The sequence below is a fragment of the Geotrypetes seraphini genome, chromosome 5 (genome assembly GCF_902459505.1).
Source record: "Geotrypetes seraphini chromosome 5, aGeoSer1.1, whole genome shotgun sequence".
NCBI classification, from domain to species: Eukaryota; Metazoa; Chordata; class Amphibia; order Gymnophiona; family Dermophiidae; genus Geotrypetes; species Geotrypetes seraphini.
The window spans coordinates 120,835,021-120,858,480 of NC_047088.1; the positions used below are offsets into that span (position 1 = coordinate 120,835,021).

General features: G+C 42.4%; 1 protein-coding gene across 5 annotated transcripts in view; it reads right to left on the bottom strand.

The window, feature by feature from the left end:
* SH3BP4 (SH3 domain binding protein 4) overlaps positions 1-23,460 on the bottom strand; it is a 241,357-nt gene that overhangs the window by 96,486 nt on the left and 121,411 nt on the right. For all 5 annotated transcript variants that reach the window (XM_033944884.1, XM_033944883.1, XM_033944887.1 and 2 more), the window contains one exon: positions 9,939-10,127. In XM_033944884.1, coding sequence (XP_033800775.1) covers positions 9,939-10,127 — 189 coding nt within the window. The remainder of the gene's footprint in view (positions 1-9,938; positions 10,128-23,460) is intronic.

Below are 23,460 nucleotides of genomic sequence, written 5' to 3' on the forward strand. Positions count from 1 at the left end.
TTCTTTCTACCTTGGAGAGGGTGAACAACCTGTCTTTATCTACTAAGTCTATTCCCTTCATTATCTTGAATGTTTCGATCATGTCCCCTCTCAGTCTCCTCTTTTCAAGGGAGAAGAGGCCCAGTTTCTCTAATCTTTCGCTATATGGCAACTCCTCCAGTCCCTTAACCATTTTAGTTGCTCTTCTCTGGACTCTCTTGAGTAGTACCGTGTTCTTCATGTACGGCAAACCAGTGCTGGACACAGTATTCAAGGTGGGGACGTACCATGGCCCGGTACAGCGAGATGATAACCTTCTCAGATCAGTTTGTGATCCCCTTCTTAATAATTCCTAGCATTCTGTTCGTCCTTTTCGCCGCCACCACACATTTCTTGGGCACTAACCCCCAAGGTGGACCCTAGAATCCATTAATTGTGATTCGGGTTATTCTTCCCAATGTGCATCACTTTGCATTTGTCCACATTATATTTCATCTGCCACTTGGACACCCAGTCTTCCAATTTCCTAATTTCTGCCTGCAATTTTTCACAATCTGCATGTGTTTTAACAACTTTGAACAGTTTAATGTTATCTGCAAATTTAATCACTTCACTAGTCATTCCAATTTCCAGATCATTTATAAATAAGTTAAATAGTACCAGTCCCAATACAGACCCCTGCGGCACTCCAAGGTTTACTCTCCTCCATTGAGAAAAATGGAGTATTTATATACTGTTCTCCCAGGAGAGTTCAGAAGAACTGTTTTAATGGATTTGTTCTTGTACTCAGGCACTTTTCCCTGTCTGTCCTGGCGGCCTCACAATCTATCTCATGTACTTGAGTCAATGGTGGGATTAAGTGACTTGGATGAGTTCACAGGGAGCAGCATGTGTTTGAACCCTCAACCCTGGCGTGCTGAGGCTGTAGCTTTAACTACTGTGCCACACTCTTCCTCTTCATTTGCTCCTTGTTTTCACCTACTGATGCTCTACCACCATTTAAAGTCAGAAGGAGAGGCAGAGGAAGCTGAGGACCCAAAACACAATCTAAAAGATTGCGCACTAAGCTTTACACCACTCTGACTGGCCTGACAATGATATCAAATGGGTGGTCTATCCACGGTTGACATCCTGTTTTTCCTTTGAAGGTGGGAGAAACAACTCATATATCACTATGTCCCTGAGGAGTTAAATATTGTATGAAGACACATGACCTGGCCAAGTGCACACCATTTTCACATGTCCATATACTCACATATATGTTGTGACCAGTCAGACCCGGGCTCTGCCAAGGTCCCAGTTAAGTCTGGGAAAAATGTAAAAGTAAAATCCCGGAAGGAAAATGCCAGGATGATAATGTGGGGGATAATGCCAGTGGCCACCAGGAGGAGCCAGATTTATCTGCAGATGAAGGGAGTGAGCTTTGTCCTAGTCACCATCAGGGGAGCTCAAGAGGCCCCTGGTCTTCTGCTGACACCATCAGAACAGGGCACGTCCCTAGGGTAGATAAGCCAGCAGTGGCATTCAAACCAGCAAGCCGGTTAGGGAGGAAGTTTAAGTCTTGCCTCCCTAAGGATCCACCTGGGTCAAGCAGGGACAACAGACCTGTACCGATGGAATGGACTGAGGCTGAACAAGCAGAAGACTTACCACTTCTGAGCGAGGAGCCTATGGACTTCCAAGAAGCTTGTACTGGCTGTGAATCCAATTATCCTGAATCAATGCAGGTGGACTTGGCTTCAAGCCACAAACAGTGAGTGTGGTGTGTTTTGGACTGTTAGTGTGCTGTTTTCTGGAATGTTGTTTTGAGGAAGCTGTGAGAGTGTGGGGAGAGGTTTTGCTTCCACCTTGGGAGGGAATTTTTGAAAAGCCTAACTCTAGGCCTTTATTTTGGCAAAACCTGTTGCACTCTCCTGTTCCTGGCAGACATATACGGTTGCCAGAGGCTTTCCTTTATTTTTCTCTAATGGCTGGGAATTAAAGGAAACAAAAATGCTGAACTTTATTTTGAGTTGTGGACTCAAGAGCAATTAGGACTTAAAGAGCAGTAAAAGAAAGTTTGGACTTTACTGTGGACTGTTTGATTTTCCTGCCTGTTTATTTTGGCAAGTTTTTTTTTTCTTTTCCTTAAGGCTGTGAGAAATCCTGACTAGTGTTACAAGGTATGAATAAATACTTACCAGCCTTAAGACTTAAGTAAAAAGAACTGTGTGCTGAACAACCTTAATTGTGAGGACCTTATTTGTGTTTGATTTAAGCTTCATTGCTTCTAAAAATCCGGTCCTGCAGGGTGACTCCATGCCGGGTCACACGCCAGTGCATTGTTTGTTGTAGCCACCAGGATTTCTACGGAGCCCTGTTCTGGGCTATAGTGGTGGCCACAATGTATATACATTTTGTCATTTTTATGCATATCCTGAATGTTACACACCTCTAGTAGGAGGCCTGGTTACATTAGCATTTGACTATGAACTGGGAGACAAGAGGGATGAATCAGGTTAGCTTGGATCAGAGGAATAGACACTGCAGGCAAAGGAAGAAGGCTAGGGGCATCAGAACAAAATATGGAAACACAATTTGTCTTGCACCTATTGGACTATGAACCCACTGAAAACACTTACTACGCCCATTTACCTTACACTATAATAATAATAATAACAGTTTATATACCGCAGGACCGTGAAGTTCTTTGCGGTTTACAATGATTAGAAATGTTACAGATTGAGTGAATAAACAAAGGTACAGATTGAGTGAACAAACAAAGTACAGATTTAGCGACAGGTGGTTCTTGCGCTCGGTTGTTAAGGACTAAGATTGAATAGGTTGGTTTCCTAAGTATTTCAGGAATAGATGTGTTTTCAGGCATTTCCTGAATTCTCCATAGGTAGTAGGCACAAGCAATTGTTCAAGGTCTTTACCCCATAATGCTGCTTGATGTGCGAGAAGATGTTGATAATGACTTTTAAATTTACAACCTCTAACCGGTGGAGAAACGAAGTTCAGGTGTGAGCTTCGCTTGTGTCTGTTGGTTGAGAAAGAGAAAAGGTCTGTTATGTATTTAGGGACTAAGCCATAGAGTACCTTGAAGCAAAAACAGCCAAACTTGAATTTCACACGTGCCTCCATCGGTAGCCAGTGTAAGAGTCGATAGGAAGGTGTCACATAATCAAACTTCTTCAATCCACAAAGTAGTCTAACCGCTGTATTCTGAACCAGTTGCAATCGCCACATGTATTTCTGGGGGAGTGCCAAGTAGGCGATGTTACAATAATCGAGTTGACTCAGAATAAGGGATTGTACTAGAATTCGAAATGATGAGGCATCGAAGTAAGCTCTGATGGACCGAAGTTTCCAGAGGGTATGAAAGATTTTTCTGATCAAGGAGTCCACCTGGTCTTTCATGGTCAGGTTTTGGTCCAGTGTTACACCCAATATCTTCAAAGTGGGTTGAATTGGATAGCTGAGGTTGTTGATGCACATTGGTGCTTTAGTGTCGAGTGGGTATGGCACTGGGGTGTCAAAGTTCCTCCTTGAGGACCGCAATCCAGTTGGGTTTTCAGGATTTTCCCAATGAATATGCATGAGATCTATGTGCATACACTGCTTTCAATGCGGAAATCCTGAAAACCTGACTAGATTGCAGCTCTCAATGAGGGACTTTGAGATCCCTGCAATATAAGATCCTGGTGACAGGACAAAAGCGCTTGGGTCAAACGCCGACATAGTGTTCATACGTGACTGTGGTGTGCAAATACATTTTTAATCACTATAATTACCTAGCCTCTTGTCGCGCTCAATAGTCTTTTGCTCATTTGTCTTGCGCTCATTTGTCTTGAGCTCATTTGCCGACGCTCACTTGTCTTGCACTCACTTGTCAGCGTTCAGATGTCTTGCACTCAAATGTCATGCTCGTGCTTTTTACTAGAAATCATTCACACTGAATTGTCTTGTGCTCACTTGTCTGTGCCCGTTTGTCCACGTGCTTTTGTCTTGCGTGCATTTGACTATGAACCACACAGAAAGGGGTGGAGTTTGCTACAAGGCTAGGCAGCCACGTAAGCCTCAAGCAGGAGGGAGTCAGATGAATAAATTACCCTCAGCTGACTCTAACGAGGCAGGCAGGCACATGAGGAGCAAAGCAAAAAACTTCCCTTGTCCACAAAACAGGAGTTTTGTTCCAGGTCAGGAAGGAAGGGCAGGAATATTCCCTTCAGAGAGGTATGATAATACCCCATATAATCCTTGGGAGGTAGGGCTAGAGGATAGCTCCAGCCAGGAAGAATTCTCCTTTGAATCTGTCCCAAACACCCAGGAAGGGGGATGGGAAGTGGAAAGTGAAACAGGAGACCTAATGGACTATAGCCCAGTGATAGAGGATGGGGAAGATACAGTGAGACTGACCCAGGGGACTAGGTGCTAGATCAAGGCATGGACATGTGAATGACCCATGAGAAGCTGCCTCCTGCCTCACAGAGTAAAAGAAAAGTCTTTGCCAAAGAAACCTAAGCCTAATTGAAGCTACAGGTAATAACAATGCAGCATTACTCGAGTTTCCAAGTGTGTTTAAAACCTCACCTAACAGTCTCCAAAGAACCAAGCTGAAGGACTTTTGGGGGGCATTTTTGGAAGGGTCTGAAGACCTTGGTGAAAAGGGAGGCTTGCTCCACACAGCCTGCAAAGCAGGGCTGTGAAAGTCCTTAGAGGGGACTCATTGCTAGAGAGGAAAAGCAGTGGCAGAGAAAACGTTTTTCTTCTCTTTGTTAGGAAAAGTGTTAGGAAGAAGGGCTGGCACCTGCAATGCTCAGCCAGTGCTAGCCAGAACTGGTGCTAATAGAAGCCATCTGCCCTAAGGAGGAAGTATTGGGGCATTTGAGAGACTGAAAAGCTTGTTTGATTTTGGTTTATCTTTTTTGCTGTCAAGTACTGTCCAGTCCCTAGACTAGATTACATATAACAGACACTGGAAGTCTGTAACATGAACTGTGTGACTAGAGACTGTGAAGGAGAATTCTTTTGAGTTTGATAATCTTTATTTTTTCTTATAATAAACCCGGTGAAGTTTTGTTGGAAAGAAATCCAGTGTCTGGTTTTCCTTACACCAACCATATAAAAGGCGCATCAAAAATCTTACCTGTGGTCCGCGCTGGGGTTTCCCACTCACCTGGGGCCTGGCCCTGCCACAATACAGACCTATCTACAATAACTGAACAGAAGCTGTTAGCTATATGGTCTATGCACTGATATAACCTGATATGACATCTCCCATCGAGTGGTGCACCCCTATCAGTAGCAGTCATACTCTTGACATCATGTGGCTCACTTGAACATAGCACCATGATCTGCAGGAGGTCACAGCTGTACAGGGTACAACAGGGACAGCACTTTCTGCACGACAGATGGCAACTGATTAAGACATAGTTCAATGACACCCACTTCTCCACCTGAACACATGGGTGACATACGAAAAATATTCCTTAATGATTTTCTGCCGCATCTGCCTACCATTCACTGTGTTTGCTCGAGCACCTGCAGGGCAACATGCGGGATCTGGGATACGATGCCCGATGGCAATATTGTGCAGTATACAGCAACAGTCTCAGGGGGTTATTGTAAGGCTCCCTCCCCCCTCCGTTTTATCCAGGCACTTAAAATGACTTTTTAATATGCCAAAGGTGTGCTCAATGATCCCACAAGTGGCAATTTGTGCATCATTATATGCAGGTGTGACTGGATCATGCAGTGGACTAAGCAGCCATCTGCGACAAAGGGAATAAAGGAGCAAATATTACAAGCAAGTCATATTGGTGGGGAAACAGAGGCCCATATCCCTAAACAGCTGTTGTTAAGAGGCTTTCCTGGGATATCATCTCCAACTCATATCATAGCCAAATGAGAACCCACACCTCCCTTTGCACAGTGTGTTAGCATTGCAGATTATTAATTGTAGTCATTGCAGATTATTAATTGTAGCACACAATTCACAGTTAAATGCTAATGGTGGTTACATTTAAGCAGTTACATTGTTATGTATCCATGCTGAGGTTGGATCAAGGAGAATACATGGGGGCTACAAGAGCAAGCATCATCTGAATGACCCCTTACAACGTGGCCCGCATACCAGGTATCTCTTGTAACAACCATGCAAACAGAATTGTGAGGCTCCCTGAGCAATCCAGAGAAGATACCTGTAAACAATAGGTGTTTGCTACATGTTATCCTTGAACTATCCTACATGAACAATGTAGGAGCTGACCATCACCTTCACATTCTGCATTTGTTGGCACTTCTATGTGTAGCTAAGTGGCCAGGATTGGATACTCAACAGATCACACCATCCCAAGATAACAGAGAGCAGAGTAGTCCAATGTGTCACCGGTGTCCAAAGCTCAGTAAGTGAGATGACCCAGTGTACACTGAGCCACATACTGTATTTTCAGAGGCTTGTCTTGACAAACATTCCCATGACTCTTGCACACGCATGGCATGTTTACAAATGTGCTCATGACACACCTGGTATGTGGGACTGCCCTGCAAACCTACAGAGGTAAGGGTGAATACCAGAATAGGGAAAGGTTTCCACATGTACCTATATCAGAGCTATTCAGCTACCTAATTTGAGGCTGGAGATGGAATAATGCTCTGGGATTTCTAATAGGTTCATCATGGTGCATTATGGAACTTGCAGCACTAATAGTAATGGGCAGGATCAGTCCGTACAAATCCCACAGTGGTTTGATGTGATTTTGCAAGCCAAGAGTGTTACAAAATCACCATCCTGGAACAGGGTAACTTTTTGTCTGTGCTATTTGTAAACATGGAACACCATATGCCAGTACTGGTCTTGGAAGTTCCAAGTTTAAAGAGAGGTGGGAACAAGCAGGCTTGGCTATGGAAGATAGAATAGTCATGTATATTTCACTGGCAGACAGTGACCCCTACTGGTTTAAATCGGGAGGTGGAGTAGTGGGCGTTTCTACACTGATGATTGACACCCAGGCATAGTATTTAAACTGGGGGATCAGCTGCTTCTGATGTCAACAGGAAATGCAATCGATTTAGAAGTGAAGATTCAGGTATCCAGCCAGCAGCGTCGTGAGTTTGTGAGAGTATATGGGGTTTGAATTCTTACAATGGTTTGTCTCTGTCTTCTTTCGTTAGGAAGTTGTTGAACTTGATGTTCCATCCAGCATGGGGATTCTCTGAAGAAGTCTGTCGGCGAAACGCGTTAGAACCCACCTGTACCTGCTGCAGCAAGTTGGCTTCCTAAACTCTCACAGCTATGTTTTGCCTATTTTGAGGATCACAGTTTTCACTTAAGTATTGGACACTTCAAATGGACATTTAATAGAAAAAAGAAAAATAGTATAAAAAGACACTCACCAAAATTTAAATACCTTTCTACCGCTTGAGGATGGTGCTATGATAGACTCTTTGAAAGTCCTTACAAGGGTTGCTGCCCTGGTTTGGTCACTTTCTTACCAAGCAATGGTTCTGAGCATCTTCGTGGTTTAAAGGCATTTTCATTTTGTTTTTTGTTTTTGTTAGTTCATATAAACAGACACAGCACAAGTATGGCAAAGGTGACATAGATACCCAGACCCCCATACCAGCTAAACAACCATTGCTATGCTGGCATAATTGAAGGAGGCAGTAAACACAACAGAACTAAGCAACTTTTGAGGTAATTTACCATCCACCTAAGGCATTCTGGCAATGAATCACTCAAACACATGAGACTATGTTTGAGTCCACTAAGTGGGAAGGCACAAAATGCCCTCTTCAGGCTGTGAGGCCACCACTACCACAACCATGACTTGGAGAAGGCCCACAGAGCTGTAGCCAGCCAAACGGAAAAGCTCATAAAAACATAGAAACATAGAAAGATGACGTCAGATAAGGGCTACAGCCCATCAAGTCTGCCCATACCATTGACCCACCCTTTTAAGTCTACAGGACTGAAAATGCAGTCTAAGCATACAGAATTGTGAGGCTCCCTGAGCAATCTAGAAAAGTAATGAACTCTCTGGGCCTCACCATGCACATGACCCTCAGAGAGGTACTGACCCTTTTGAGATCCAATATGGGCCTGAACAAACTGCCCTGCTTGGGCACCAAGAAACAGATCACATTAAATTTCATCTGCCATCTGCATAAAGTCTTCTTGCAATTCCTACAATCCTGTTGGGAAGTAAGGCCAGGACAGCAAATCTTTAAGTCCTATATCCCCAAAAACGAGACAGATTAGGATGGACTAGAGTGGTCTTCAACAGCTTGCCAGCTGCCCTGGTTGAAATGATGAGGATATTGTGCAGAATATAAGATGGGTCCCCCATAACTAATATGGCCCCTATAACCAATATGTATTGGATACACTTTTAGTTAAGGCTTTAAAAGACACTAATATTATATGAAAATGTAGCTGAATAATAGAAGTCCTTCACACACAAAGCAAAGTATAAACAGCAGCTCGCAGAGTACATAGTTTTCCTTCATAGAACAAAATATTTTGGTTTAATGCCTGAAACAAGATGCTGGGGCCATAACAATCATTCCATGAAAGTGGGCTAAAAGTCACACTAACACATTTATTTATAAAAACATATTTTTCTTCCAGTAGTTGTTTAGATGGTTTAGAGAGAAAAACACATCTATTTATAAGAACGAGATATTTGCAATTGAATAGAACATGTCTGCAAAGGTCAGCTTGACCTCAGTAAGCCAATAGCATGTTGTCCACTTCCTTCTGACAGAGGTGACAAATAGCATGTGCTGAGTTAAGTCACTGTTGCTAAGGAAATTACTAGCAAAATAAAATTAAGAAACCATGTGACTTCAATTTCTTCAATTTGTTAATGGATTGTGATTAGAGGATGTACCACCTATGTATGTTTAATAATGAATTAATTAATGATGTCAATAAAATGGCCAGTCACCTGTATTTGGGAAGCCTTTCTGACGTCCCATTATTTTGGTGGATGCAGAAACACTTCTCAAAGCTTTGACTATTTAACTATACTTGAGTGTGGAATTCTTTCTCTGATCTCCCCAGAAATAGAATTAAGAACCGAGGAAAATATGGAAGTATTAGGAGGCAGGTAGATAGCCTGTATACATATTCTTTTCAACCAAACAGTGATGCCAGTGTTCAATCACAAAAGAGTGTAACCTACACAAAGTGGCAGATGTGACTCTGGCTGCATTATTGGGCAAAACGGATAGGTCTTTATCTGCCATTATATACTATGTTACATAGACAGAGACTTATGCATAGACATTATACACACAGATGTATACAAATGCATACACACAGGCACACCCATACGCTGTCATTCACTGAATAAGGAAAACTGGATTTGTAGGATGGCCACAGTAGTGAACTAAAATAATCCTGTAGCTACAATTAAAAAAACAACAAAAATCACACACCATAATTATAAAAAGAAGAGCCAAATTTGGCAGGAAACCTTTGCAACACTGAATGGTATTATATATTGCTAATGCAGACATCTTGAAGAGATCAAAATCACCAACTCATTATACACTCTTCCGAGGGCTAAAATTTCTGAATATTTGCAGGATTTAACCAGATAATCCCTGAGTGAATGGCTTTCTCTTCCTTGTCCAAGTCACTCAACCATGCAGGAACAAGTAAGATCATGCTCTTATAATAAAAGTATATTATCTGTGGTTATTTCAATGAACAGGATTAACAATTTCAATAGCAGTGTTTTCTTGCCATTCCATATTACCAGCCAAGTTTGTAGGGCATTAGAGGGAAGCAACTAAAAATACCAAGCCTGCCTCAATTTATTTATTTATTTATTTATTTTTTTAATTTAAAGAAGGCATAACTTGAAAATAGGCTTTGGGGGCCACCTTTTGCCCTAGTCCTCTGTATGTCTAACATTGGTCCTGCACCTTTGCTCAGCCCAGCTTGCAGTCATTACGTCTCCTTTTACCTCATTATCCACAATTCCATTCTTATCTCGGTGGGGAGCTTCATATGCCTCTATCTGTTGCTTGGAGATTTTGGTTAGCTTGTCAGCCAGTTCTCTCCAGTGTTGAGATATTTCCACTGCTGTGCTGAGAAGAACAAAATCCTGGAGGAGCCGAACAACCAGACCTTGTGAGTCCATCTTCAGCAAGGCCTAAGAAAAAGAACAGATCCAAACAGCTATTTTCACAACCTTAGCAAAGCTCAACACAGATAACATAAAATCATTCAATGTTGTTAAATTTCAATAAGTTAAGCCATCTAGGCAGGCTGCTCTCCACATGGTAGCATGTTCCCTCTGACGCGATCGCGTCAGAGGGAACATGCTACTGAGGTGGACAGCGAACTGCGAGGTTTCGCTACAGCTGGCCACGAACCTCAGCAGGGCGCTTTTAGTCCTGAAAAGACTTGCAGCAGTGCTTTTTGATGGTGTGTCTGGAGCTCTTGCACCTGGCGAAAGGCAAAGGACAGTGTGATGATGATCACTACCAGAGGCTGGACCGGTAGTGCGCCGACTGCAGGACAGAGAGGAAGGATGGCCAAGGCACAGCAACGTGTTGCTGTCAATCCACACAAAGGCTGAGCACCTCCGGTGTTTTGGGTAGCCCTGCTCCACCCAGTCAAGGCTATTCGACCCTTAGGCAAGAGGCGAACTGGCGCGGTCTGGGGGAGGAGCTGCCCACGCCCTCCACTCACCCGGAGACGTACAGATCTCCCCAAACTGAGGTACAACCCAGCTCACCCCCAATCCCCCACCACGAGTACCCTGTGGCCGAAACCCAAGGCAGATCGACGGATTACGGCTTCGTCAGCGCCGTGATATGTTTAGTGGCCGGGGTGGTCGTCTCCCACACGGTGCTGCAAGAGGCGAAGAAGGAGCGCGGCAAGATCCTGGCCCGGGAGATGGAGTGCCTGGTGCAGGAGAGTGCCAGGCGCGGGGCGCATCTGGACAGATGTGTGCTGGCGGGGATCTGCTTGCTCACGCTGGGGGCCGTGCTGCTCGCCACTTTGCTCATGAAGTCCCTCTGGGAAGGGAGGTGTACAGGAGGAAGAGACGGGCAGCCCTGAGGGAAGCTGCCAAACCCTATGGCTCCTTCAGCTTGAGAATAAGGACTGGTGATGGGGGGAGCAGGTACAGGGGGCTGCTTTTGTTGGAGAGGTGTTCTGGGGGGCAGATAGCTTTGCTCAGGGGGGGAAGACATAAGGGGGCCATGGAAAGACAGTCAGGGAGAGGGAAAGGGGGCTACTTTGAGGGGAGAGGTGTGCTGGGGGGCAGACAGCTTTGATCTGGGGGGGAAGACAGAAGGGGGCCATGGAGAGACAGTCAGGGAGAGTGAAAGGGGGCTGCTTTGGGGGAAGGGGTATGCTGGGGGCAGACAGCTTTGCTCTGGGGGGGGAATGTTACAAGGACACAGACACGAAGAATGACACACAGGGGGCCAGAGAGGCAGACAGAAAGGAAGACAAACAGCCAGCGTCTAAGGAGAGACAGCCAGTGTCCAAGGAGAGACAGCCAGTGTCCAAGGAGAGAGAAACAAATAAACATAGACAGACAGACAGCGGCCAAGGGGAGAGAAAGAAAGAAAGATACACACACATCTATTCTAGCACCCGTTAATGTAACGGGCTTAAAGACTAGTACATAAATAAATACATAAATAAATAAGACATAATAAGAGGAAAAGCATAGAAAAGGCCTCACTCTTGTGAACTCCAGATCCAAGTCAATCTCAAAACCTTCCCTTCTGGGCAAAGACCAAGTACAGGATCATGAATCAAAAATGTCATGGAAAAATGTGGGGTTTTTTTAAGATCAGCTTTAAATCTTTGGAAAGAGGTTTCCATTCTAATGTGTAGTGGGAAGTTTAATTTTTATATGCCGTACAGCTAATGGCAATTCCTTCATTGGAATTTACAATAAAACTAGAATAAAATTCCATGCCCAGACTAAGCTGCATCAACTGTGTCTTCTAGGAGAAATTCTTCTAATCGCCAAATGTGATTTGACATATTTTTTGAATAGTACGTATGAAAGTTCTATAGTAGATGTTAAGCACAAAGGATGGTGTCCAAAAAAATAATGCAAAAAGGAAGAGAAGCTAGCCAATTTTGCTGAGAGGAATGTAAAACTCATGAAGTATAGTATGGTATTCGAAGTCAGTAGTGCTGCCCAATTCAAACCGATTTCACTAATTCACTTTGGTGAATTGATTCGTTGCCCGAGAAAATCAGACTCACCAATTAATTCAGTGACCAACACCCTCCCCCCACCCCGGTAAGACCTGACATACCTCTGAGGCCTTCTAAAGCAGCAGCAGTGGTGGTGGTGGACAGTTAGCTGGCATCACTCTGAATGGGCTGCTCGCAGAGTAGCCTGTTCAGAGCAATGCCGCTGCTGATCGGCCACCGCTGCCATTGCTTTAGATCTTGGAGGTATGTCAGGTCCCATTGGGAGCGAGTAGATGGGTGCTGTGCATAGGAGGATGGGAGGAAGGGATGGAAAACTACTACACAGGCGGATAAGAGAGAGGGAGATGGAAAGCTGCCACACAGGAATGGGTGGGAGGAAAGATGCTGCACATTGGGGGGGGGGGAGAGAGAGGAAGAATTGTATATTTAATATCTAGAACAGGGGTGTCCAACCTTTTGGCTTCCCTGGGCCGCATTGGCTGAAAAAAATGTTTCTGGGGCTGCACAAACGCGCAAACGCTGCAGCAAGACAGAGGAGGGAGCTAGCAAGACAGTAAACACCCGGGGGCAGCAGAGGAAAACACTGCATTGCCCTCGACTGGGGCCGCACAAAATAATTCACCGGGCCGCATGAGGTAGGATACCCCTGATCTAGAATATCTATTTTCTCACTTGCTGGTAAGAATCTCTGGAATTCAATTCCAGGTATAATGAGATTATGCAAAGATCGTAAGTCTTTTAAGAAAATGTTAAAAACACAATTATTTGTGGACGTCTTTCTCTAACCCTGTGGTTATTATTTGTTTTAGAGTTAAAGAATTCTGTATTAAGGAAATTTGTGGGGAGATTGACTTATTTGTTTATTGCATTTTATAATGTTTGTTTGTGCTTGAAATTGTGGATGTAAATGTTTTGTACATCGCTTAGATTTAAGCGATTCATAAATTTTAAAAATAAATAAATAAAAAATTGTTGGCGTGGAGTAGAAGAAGGGAGAGAAGAGGTAGAAAAGGGTGAGAGGGAGAAATCCTACATATGGTGGAGGGGAGGGAGACATGTATGGAAAAGAGAGAGGGAGAAGTTTATTTATTTTAAAAATTTATGAATCTCTTAAATCTAAGTGATATACAAAAAACATTTACATTCACAATTTCAAACACAAACGTCATAAAATGCAATAGACAAACAAGTCAATCTTCCCCACAAATTTCCCTAATACAGAATTCTCTAAATCCAAAACAAACAACTAAACTAAACTAAACTAAACCTTAAGTTTGTATTACCACATCATCTCCATAAAGATAGAGCTCGGCACGGTTTACATGTAAATTCAATAAATGAGGGAAGAACATAATAAGAAATAAGAGGTTATGAAGAAGATAGCTAGCTTTACATTTTACATTTTGGAGAAAAGCCAGGTTTTCAGATGCTTTCACTTGCATGCTCTGCTACATAACACCAAGGAATTGGAACACAGCTAGACCCGAATTAGAAGATTTTATATACCAAAATTCATTAACAGCAATTTACAATCTAATCCTAGGAGACCTAAACCTCCATCTTGAAGACCAATCCTCCAAACAAGTAGAAAACCTATTGTCATTCCTCGAAGCCCTAACATACAAGATATTAGACCCACAAATCACACATGAAAAAGGTCACCAACTTGACATAGCAGCTTTCATGACCCAACAGCCCTTACTGCCAGAGAGTCAAACATCAAATGGAAAGTGGTCCACTCCTAATCCCTTTGGTCAGATCACTACACATACTCCTTCAACCTCAATTGGGCCAAAGACAAAACCAAACCAAAACCCCAAAGATCAACCTACAACTCTCGTAACTACATCGACCCCTCCAAATTCTGGACTAAAATAGATGCAGCACTCCAAGAATGCAACCCCAAGGACTTCGTCTCACAATGGTGCAAGATAAGCACAGCTACCCTAGACAAGCTAGCCCCAATACAAACAAAAAACAGAATTAGCAGACGATCAGACATATGGTTCGATAACGAATTACTCCTACTCAAAAGACGACTAGAAAGAAAATGGAAAAAGAATAACCAAGAACCCACGAAAACAGCTTGGAAAAAACTAAACCAATACAAACAAAAACTAAAAGAAAAACACACTACTCCAACCTAATAGGCAAAGAAACCCAAGACACACAAAAAATATTCCTAATACTAAAAGAACTCACAGACACCAAACCCTATCTGGCCAATAACGGAACCCCTCCCCCCTAAGCTACACTTTTAGCCGAATACTTTAAAAACAAAATCACAACAGCTAGGTCCACCCTCTACGGAAGCCCAACCCACCTAGAAGAGATCACAATGCCCCCCACAGAAAAAGATTCAACAGCGGCAGACAGAACCTGGTCCCACTTCCCCACAATACAATGGCCTGACCTTAACAAACTCTGCAAAAAATACAACCACGCAACCTGCTATCTCAACCACTGCCCTCCATACCTATTAAAATCCTCCAGTACCAAATTCCGCACTCTCCTCTTACAATGGATACAAACCATGCTCACAGATGGCCTTTTCCCGCAAGACCTTGGTGAAATCGTTGTTACCCCGATCCTAAAAGACCCTAAAGGAGCAACAGACCAACCATCCAACTACAGACCCATAGCCTCAATACCACTCTATGTAAAAATAATGGAAAGCCTGGTAGCCAAACTCCTCACCACTTACCTAGAAGACCACAACATACTCCATCCCACACAATTGGGTTTCAGAACCAACTACAGCACAGAGACACTACTAGGTTCTCTCCTGGAACTTAGCTAGACAACACCTCAGCACAGAAAAATGCTGATTATACAGCTGGACCTCACCGCTGCATTTGACCTGGTGGACCCACAACATCCTACTACAAATACTAGAAATAGGGATCACAGACATGGTTTCAAGGCTTCCTACAATCCAGAACCTACATAGTCAAATTGAACAAAGAAAAATCATAACCATGGTCCATCCCCTGCGGCGTACCCCAAGGATCTCCATTATGCTCAACCCTCTTCAATCACAACATTGCATCCCTCGGTACCTGCCTGGACAAATTAGGCTTAACCTCCTATAGCTATGCTGATGACATCACCATTCTCCTTCCTTTTGACCAACCAACGTCCTCCATGATAGACACAAGACACTTGAAACAATTGCAACATGGATGAATAATCACAAACTGAAACTGAACCCAGACAAGACAAAATTAATTCTCGAAAATAAATCCCCAACTATAACAAACCTAGTAATAAACTCAATCACATACCCTATACAACCTACTCTAAAACTTCTAGGAATGACAATAGACAGATGCTGTACCATGCAACCACAAATCAACAAAACAATACAAAAATCATTTGGGGTCATGAGAAACTTAAGACAAGTTCGAAAATTCTTTGACAGAACACAATTCTAGCTCTTAGTCCAATCCCTTGTCCTGGGTCTTCTAGACTACTGCAACATACTCTATCTCCCCTGCCCCACAAAAATGATAAAATAACTACAAACTGTTCAAAACACAGCGCTAAGACTTATCTATTCATTGAGGAAACACGACAACATCACAGTGGCGTACCTAGATTCTCACTGGCTCCCAATACAAGCAAGAGTACAATTCAAATTCTATTGCCTACTATTTAAAACCATAAACGGAGACAGCCCAGCCTACCTAAACAACCGCCTAATCCAAACTACCTCAACCAGACACAGAACGCATAGACCGTTCACTCATCCCCAAATCAAAGACGTCAAACAAAAAAAACTGTACGACGGCCTTCTAGCCACTCAAGCAGCAAAACTAGACTACCAACTCTCCAATTTACTGATAATGACTACAGACTACAAATCGTTTAGAAAAGAAATAAAAACCATCCTATTCAAGACATTCTTGAAGACAAACTAACTCCGCAAGACTCATCCCAATTCTCTGTAGGAAATCTCTCTACTCTTCAATTCCTCTGGAAATGGCCAGAAAACTTCTTTTGTAATCCGCCTTGAACCGCAAGGTATTGGCAGAATAGAAATCACTAATGTAATGTAATATAATGTAATAATTGGAATGAGCCTAGGTTCAGCAGCGGGGCAGGGAGGTTATTCCAAATCTCAGTGGTTATTGGATCTGGTGATTTTGTCACTGTAAAAATTCTTCCTTGCTTTTTTTAGTACTGTATTATAGAACTTGATACTGTCCCTCCAGTAATAGGGACTGTCCCTCCAGGACTGTCTATGCGGGGGATTTTGATTTTTTCCATTTACACTCTAGTACACGGCATTTCTGCTTTAGTTCTCTGTGGTATGGAAGATACCACGAGGCCTTACGGGAGTAGGAGACCGTTTTAGTAGAGGGGCAAGAGAGCAGTATGTAGACTCAAAGAGGTTTACCTAGTTGCGCCAGTTGGTTTCTGGGGTATCAGGTTTGGGACAAAAGGAAAACTGGTTGAGAAATTGGGTCCAGAACTAATCGCTTGCAATTTTTTTACGGAAGGTAATAGATTTTGTGGCGCGGGGTTGAACCCCAAGGTGAGACATGAAAATGGGGAGACAGAACGTACCTAGAAAATGGTCGGACCAACGGACATGTTCCCAGCAAACACCTTCGGCTAGAGTTTTGTAGTCCGTAAGATTGAGGAAACTAATGATATCTAGTGTATGCCCCTTTCATGGGTTGGAGAGGGCTCAGGAGAGGGAAAGCCTAGAGAGGTGAGAAAGTTGTTGAATTTCTTCGCATCCTTGCTGGTGTTATTGTCAAGGTTGAGATTGATATCACCAATAATCAGTAATCTTTGAAATTTTAGGAAAGCGCTTGTTATGGTCTCAAAAACGAGTTTGGAGGATTTATTCCAAGGGATAGGTGGACGATATAGTAGCAAAATGCTCAGTTGGTGATAATAGAGCTCGTCGTTGACTGAGATAATAGCATATATTCTAGTGGTGTGTCACTACCCTTTTTGAGGAGCTGAACGTCAAAGAATGATTTGTAGAGAAGTGCCAGGCCTCCTCCTTTCCAGCTATTTCTGGACAAGAAGAGGCCTTGATAGCCGTGGGAACAAAGTTCGTTTTGTGTAAATAAATCGTCTTTTTCAATCCATGATTCCGTAATGCACAGGAATCCAGGATCAGAATCTCCTAGTAAATCATTTAATATTTGAGTCTTGTTGCATACTGATCTGGCATTGCAGTACATTGTCGGGACTGGAGTGAGGGAGTCAGAGGTAAGGTTGGACAAATTGGCAGAAGGTACAGGCTTTAGAGAAGCATAGTTGACGCCTCAAAGGATTTTTTGAAATCTCTGTTAAGAATGCTTTTCTGAAATTAATAGTTTTACGTTTATAAAAACATTTCCTAATGATGAATAAAATATGTTCTTGAAAAGACAAATCTAAGTCAATAATTATGCCCAGCATTTTAAAGAAGACACAAAGTTTACTGGAATGCCAGCAATAGAAATAGAACTTGATGCTACATGTGTTCCTTTCCTTGAAAAAATGATACCTTTAGTCTTATCAGAATGTAATTTAAGTTTGTGCTAGTCTATTTGCAATGGTATCTCTAGTGTTGAATTTATTTTAAGTTTTCTATTTTCAAAGAGGCAAGTACTTAAATATCATCTGTGCAAACAAAACCAGTTGAGACCTACAGAATGAATAAAGGTTAGGAGAGGAGCTAGAAAGATATTAAATTGAATTGGTGCCAAAATAGAGCCTTCAGGAACAACTCAAGCAACATAAAATCTGTTTTATTCCTTGGGATCTTCTCAGGTACTTGTGACTTGGGTTGGCCATTGGATTCTGGGCCAGAGGGATGTTTGGTCTATCCCAATATGGTAACTTATGTTCTTCCCATAGAACTGTATATATTCTAACCTGAAGATATGATGTAAACAGTGGCATAACTAGGGTACAGTCATAAGAACAGCCTTACTGGGTCAGACCAATGGTCCATCAATCCCAGTAGCTCGTTCTCACGGTGGCCAATCCAGGTCACTAGGTACATGGCCAAAATCCAAGGAGTAGCAATATTCTATACTACCAATCCAGGGAAAGAAGTGGCTTTCCCCCTGTCTTTGTCAATAACAGACTATGGATTCCGGAACTTGAGGGCAACTGAAATTGTTGGGTGAATTTGAAGCTCCTCATATTCAGGCAGATATTTGGCTAATTTTTCAACTTTGAAGTTTATTTTTCTTCAAAACGCTGGTATACTCTAATAGTAGATGATGGCTTGTACTAAGCAAACCAAATTGGAGGCAGCTTTTACATCTGGTGGAAAGGGAAAGCGTTTGAAACCTGATCCAGTGACTCCCTCTAAGATTCCATTGCCTGCTGCTGATACTGAAACACTGGACTTATTAGACGAACTAAAGGCAATTAAACTAATTGTAAAAAGTAATGCAGATCAGCTAGCAGCAGTAAGAGAAGACGTTTCCAGCTTATCAAGGCAAATGGAAGTGGCTAACAACAGAATGGAGCAGATAGAAACCAGAGTTGTTAAAATAGAAGAAAAACAAGCACAGTGCAAAAAAGAACATAAAATGTTACAAGAAATGGAAAATCAGCTGGAAAATAAGAACATAAGAACATAAGCAATGCCTCTGCTGGGTCAGACCAGAGGTCCATCGTGCCCAGCAGTCCGCACACGCGGCGGCCCAACAGGTCCAGGACCTGTGCAGAATCCTCTATCTATACCCTTCTATCCCCTTTTCCAGCAGGAAATTGTCCAGTCCTTTCTTAAACCCCTGTACTGTACTCTGCCCTATTACGCCCTCTGGAAGCGCATTCCAGGTGTCCACCACTCGTTGGGTAAAGAAGAACTTCCTAGCATTCGTTTTAAATCTGTCCCCTTTCAACTTTTCCAAGTGTCCTCTTGTTCTTTTATTTTTCGAAAGTTTGAAGAATCTGTCCTTCTCTACTCTCTCTATGCCCTTCATGATCTTATAAGTCTCTATCATATCCCCTCTAAGTCTCCTCTTCTCCAGGGAAAAGAGACCCAGTTTCTCCAATCTCTCAGCGTATGAGAGGTTTTCCATCCCTTTTATCAAGCGTGTCCCTCTCCTCTGAACCCTCTCGAGTAACGCCATATCCTTCCTAAGGTACGGAGACCAATATTGGACGCAGTATTCCAGATGCGGGCGCACCATCGCCCGATACAATGGCAGGATAACTTCTTTTGTCCTTGTTGTAATACCCTTCTTGATTATGCCTAGCATTCTATTTGCTTTCTTAGCGGCTGTTGCGCACTGTGCCGTCGGCTTCATTGTCATGTCCACCATTACCCCCAAGTCCCTTTCTTGGTTATATATAATGAGAACCGGTCACGTAGAAATAATGTACGTGTCCTTGGTCTTGAAGAGGGAGTGGAAGGTAAAAATTTAATTCCCAAACTGCTTCCAATATCTTTTAAAGCCCCTTTTGAGATTGAAAAAGCGCACAGAATTACATTAAAAAGATCAACTAGTAATTCTGGACCCAGACCTTTGATTTTCAATGTGTTAAGGTTTCAGCAAGCTTTAGAAATTTTGCGTTTGGCAAAGTAAAATAGAAATCTGAAGTATAAAGAATAAAAATTATTATTTGTTCCAGACTTTGCTAAGAAAACGGCCAATTTAAGAAAACAATTTTTGATGCTACGATCTGATTTACAACAGATTGGGGCAAAACATTATCTTTTATATCCAGCCATAATGAGAATTACACATGAAAATCGTACAGTTCAATTTGAGGATCCAGCAAAGTTAAAGGAGTACATTTCTCAGTAGATGCAGCCCATGTCTTAAAGACTGTCAGTGTCTCCTGATTTCAATCAAGGGAATATGGACACTATAGTTGTTTTATTTTCATTTATTTTAAACTAAATTTTGATTGATTGATTTATTAAGAACATAAGAAATGCCTCTACTGGGTCAGACCAGAAGTCCATCGCGCCCAGCAGTCCGCTTATGCGGTGGCCCATCAGGTCCAGGACCTGTACAGTAATTCTCTATATATACCCTTAAATCCCCTTTTCCTTCAGGAAATCATCTAATCCCCTCTTGAAACCCAATAGCGTACTTTGTCCTATCATACCCTCTGGAAGCGCATTCCAGGTGTCCTCCACCCTTTGGGTGAAGAACTTCCTATCATTAGTTCTGAATCTGACCCCTCTTAATATTTCCGAATGCCCTCTCATTCTTGTAGTTTTCGAGAGTTTGAAGAATCTGTCCCTATCTACTTTCTTTATGCCCTTCATGATCTTGTATGTCTCTATCATGTCCCCTCTAAGGTTCTGCTTCTCCAGGGAAAAGAGCCCCGCGTTTCTCTAATCTCTCAGCATATGAAAGGTTTTCCATACCTTTTATCAATTGTGTCGTTCTTTTCTGAACCCTCTCGAGTATCGCCATATCTTTCTTAAGGTACGGCGACCAATACTGGACGCAGTACTCCAGATGCGGGCGCACCATCATCCGATATAACGGCAGGATAACATCCTTCGTTCTGGTTGTAATACCTTTCTTGATAATACCTAGCATTCTGTTCACCTTCTTTGAGGCCGCTGCGCACTGTGCCGACGGCTTCGTCTTATCCACCAGTACCCCTAAGTCCTTCTCTAGGCTACTTTCACCCATTACCAGCCCTCCCATCGTATAGCTGTACATTGGGTTTCTGTTTCCTATATGCAAGACTTTACATTTCTCTACATTAAACTTCATCTGCCATTTATTCGCCCACTCTCCCAGTTTGTTCAGGTCCCTTTGTAAATCTTCAAAGTCCTCTTTAGTCCTAACCCCACTAAAAAGTTTTATGTCATCTGCAAATTTTATAACCTTGCACTTCGTCCCTGTTTCTAGGTTATTAATAAATACATTGAACAGCAGTGGTCCAAGTACCGACCCCTGCGGAACACCACTCATGACCCTTCTCCAGTCTGAGTAGTGGCCCTTCACTCCTACCCTTTGTTTCTTATCCGCCAGTCAATTTTTGATCCATCTATATACATCTCCTTCCACCCCATGGTTCTTCAGTTTCCGTAGTAGACATTCATGGGGTACCTTGTCGAAGGCTTTTTGGAAATCCAAGTATACGATGTCTATGTTTAATTCCTTCGAAGAAGTGCAATAAGTTCGTTAGGCATGATCTTCCCTTGCAGAAGCCATGTTGGCTTGTTTTCATCAGTTTATTTCTTGCTAGATGCTCTTCAATGCTGTCTTTTATCAGCGCTTCCGCTATCTTCCCCGGGACCGATGTCAGATTTACTGGTCTGTAGTTACCCGGGTCACCTCTCGATCCTGTTTTGAAGATGGGTGTAACATTTGCTATCTTCCAATCCTCCGGGATTACCCCTGTTTTCAGGGATTGATTGCAAACCTGCTGTAGTGATTCCGCTATTTCTTCTTTTAGTTCTTTCAAAACCCTATGGTGGATTCTGTCCGGGCCCGGAGATTTGTCAGTTTTTAATCTATCTATCTGCTTGAGTATGTCTTTGAGGCTTACCTCTATGGATGTTAATTTTTCTGCTTGATCTCCTTTGAAGATTTTTTCAGGTTCTGGCACATTGGATGTGTCCTCTCTTGTAAATATTGACAAAAAGAACATGTTTAGTCTATCCGCCACTTCTTTTTCCTCCTTCACCACTCCCTTTATATCTCCTCCATCCAGCGGTCCCACCTCCTCCCTTGCCGGCTGCTTCCCTTTAACATATCTGAAAAATGGTTTGAAATTTTGTGCTTCCCTGGCTAGTTTCTCTTCATATTCTCTTTTTGCTCTTCTAACCACTCGGTGACATTCTTTTTGATACTTCCTGTGCTCTCTCCAGTTTTCCCTGGTTTTGTCCTTTTTCCACATCCGGAATGATTTTTTCTTATCTCCTATCGCTTTCTTCACTTCTTTAGTTATCCACGCCGGGTCTTTTGTTCAGTTCTTTTTGCATCCTTTTCTAAATCTGGGGATATACAGGTTTTGTGTTTCGTTCACCATGTCCTTGAATAAAGACCAGGCTTACTCCACAGTCTGCGATTTCTTTGAGCTGTTCTTAAGTTTCTTTCTTACCATTACTCTCATCTCTTCGTAGTTTCCTTTCTTGAAGTTAAAAGTTGTCGCTGTGGTTCTCTTCCCCTTCGATATTCCTACTTCGACTTTGAACTGGATCGTATTATGATTGCTGGTTCCAAACGGTTCCACTACTTCCACTTCTTTTGCAGGTCCTCTTAGCCCATTGAGGATTAGGTCCAGAGTGGCATTTCCTCTCATCAGTTCTCTGACAAGCTGCTCCTTGAAGCAGTCCTGTATAGCCTCCAGGAATCCGGTTTCCCTAACGCATATATACTTATATTTGTATTTAGCTTTTAAGAGGGCCTGTAAAGTATTTTGTTCCCATTTCAAAGCCAACTATGACTCTAAATCCTTAATATTTTATTCCAAATTAGCGAATTCTAGCTTAAGTTGCTTCCTGACATGAGCCAAATATGAGATAATTTGCCCTCTCATGGTAGATTTAAAAGCATCCCAAAGTATTTCTAAAGAGATTTCTTCTGAGGCATTAAGTTGAAAATATTCCTCCATTTGGAATTCCTCAATAAATTTTGCATCTGCAAGCAATGCATTATTAAATCTTCAAACAGGTCTATTATATTCTTGCTCCTCAACTTTAAACTCAGTCCAAACTCCACCATGATCTGACAAAATGATTGGATCAATAGTGGCTTTTGTGATCTGTTGCACAAATGTGTCTGATACAAATACATAATCTATTCGTGAAAATGATTTATGGACATGGGAGTAAAAGGAAAACTCCCGAGCATTATGAAGAATCCGCCATATATCCTTCAATCCACAAGATTGAACCAAATTATCCAATCCTAATGATTTTAACATCCTACTAGGTTTTTTTTATCCAGCAATGGATTCATTACAGCATTGAAGTCCCCTGCCACCACTAAATCAGAGGCAGTCAGGTGTAGAATCAACTGTTGCAGAGCCTTGAAAAATTCAATTAGATTTGAATTAGGGGCATATACGTTAATGAGTTTCAGCATATGTTTCCCCATGCTCATGTTTACTTGAACCCATCTACCTAAAGGATCAGCTGAAAGGAATTTAAATGTAGCCAGACATTTTTATTAATTAAAATAGCCACTCCCGCCTTCTTGCCCACAGCAGGAGTGTAAAAGCAATGTTTAACCCATCCTTTTTCTAATTTACTTGATTCTGAGGCATTTAAGTACGTTTCCTGGGTGTAATATATATCTGCATCTTGTTGTTTCAAGAAATTTAGAGGTTTTTTCCTCTTAATTGGATGGTTAATGTCA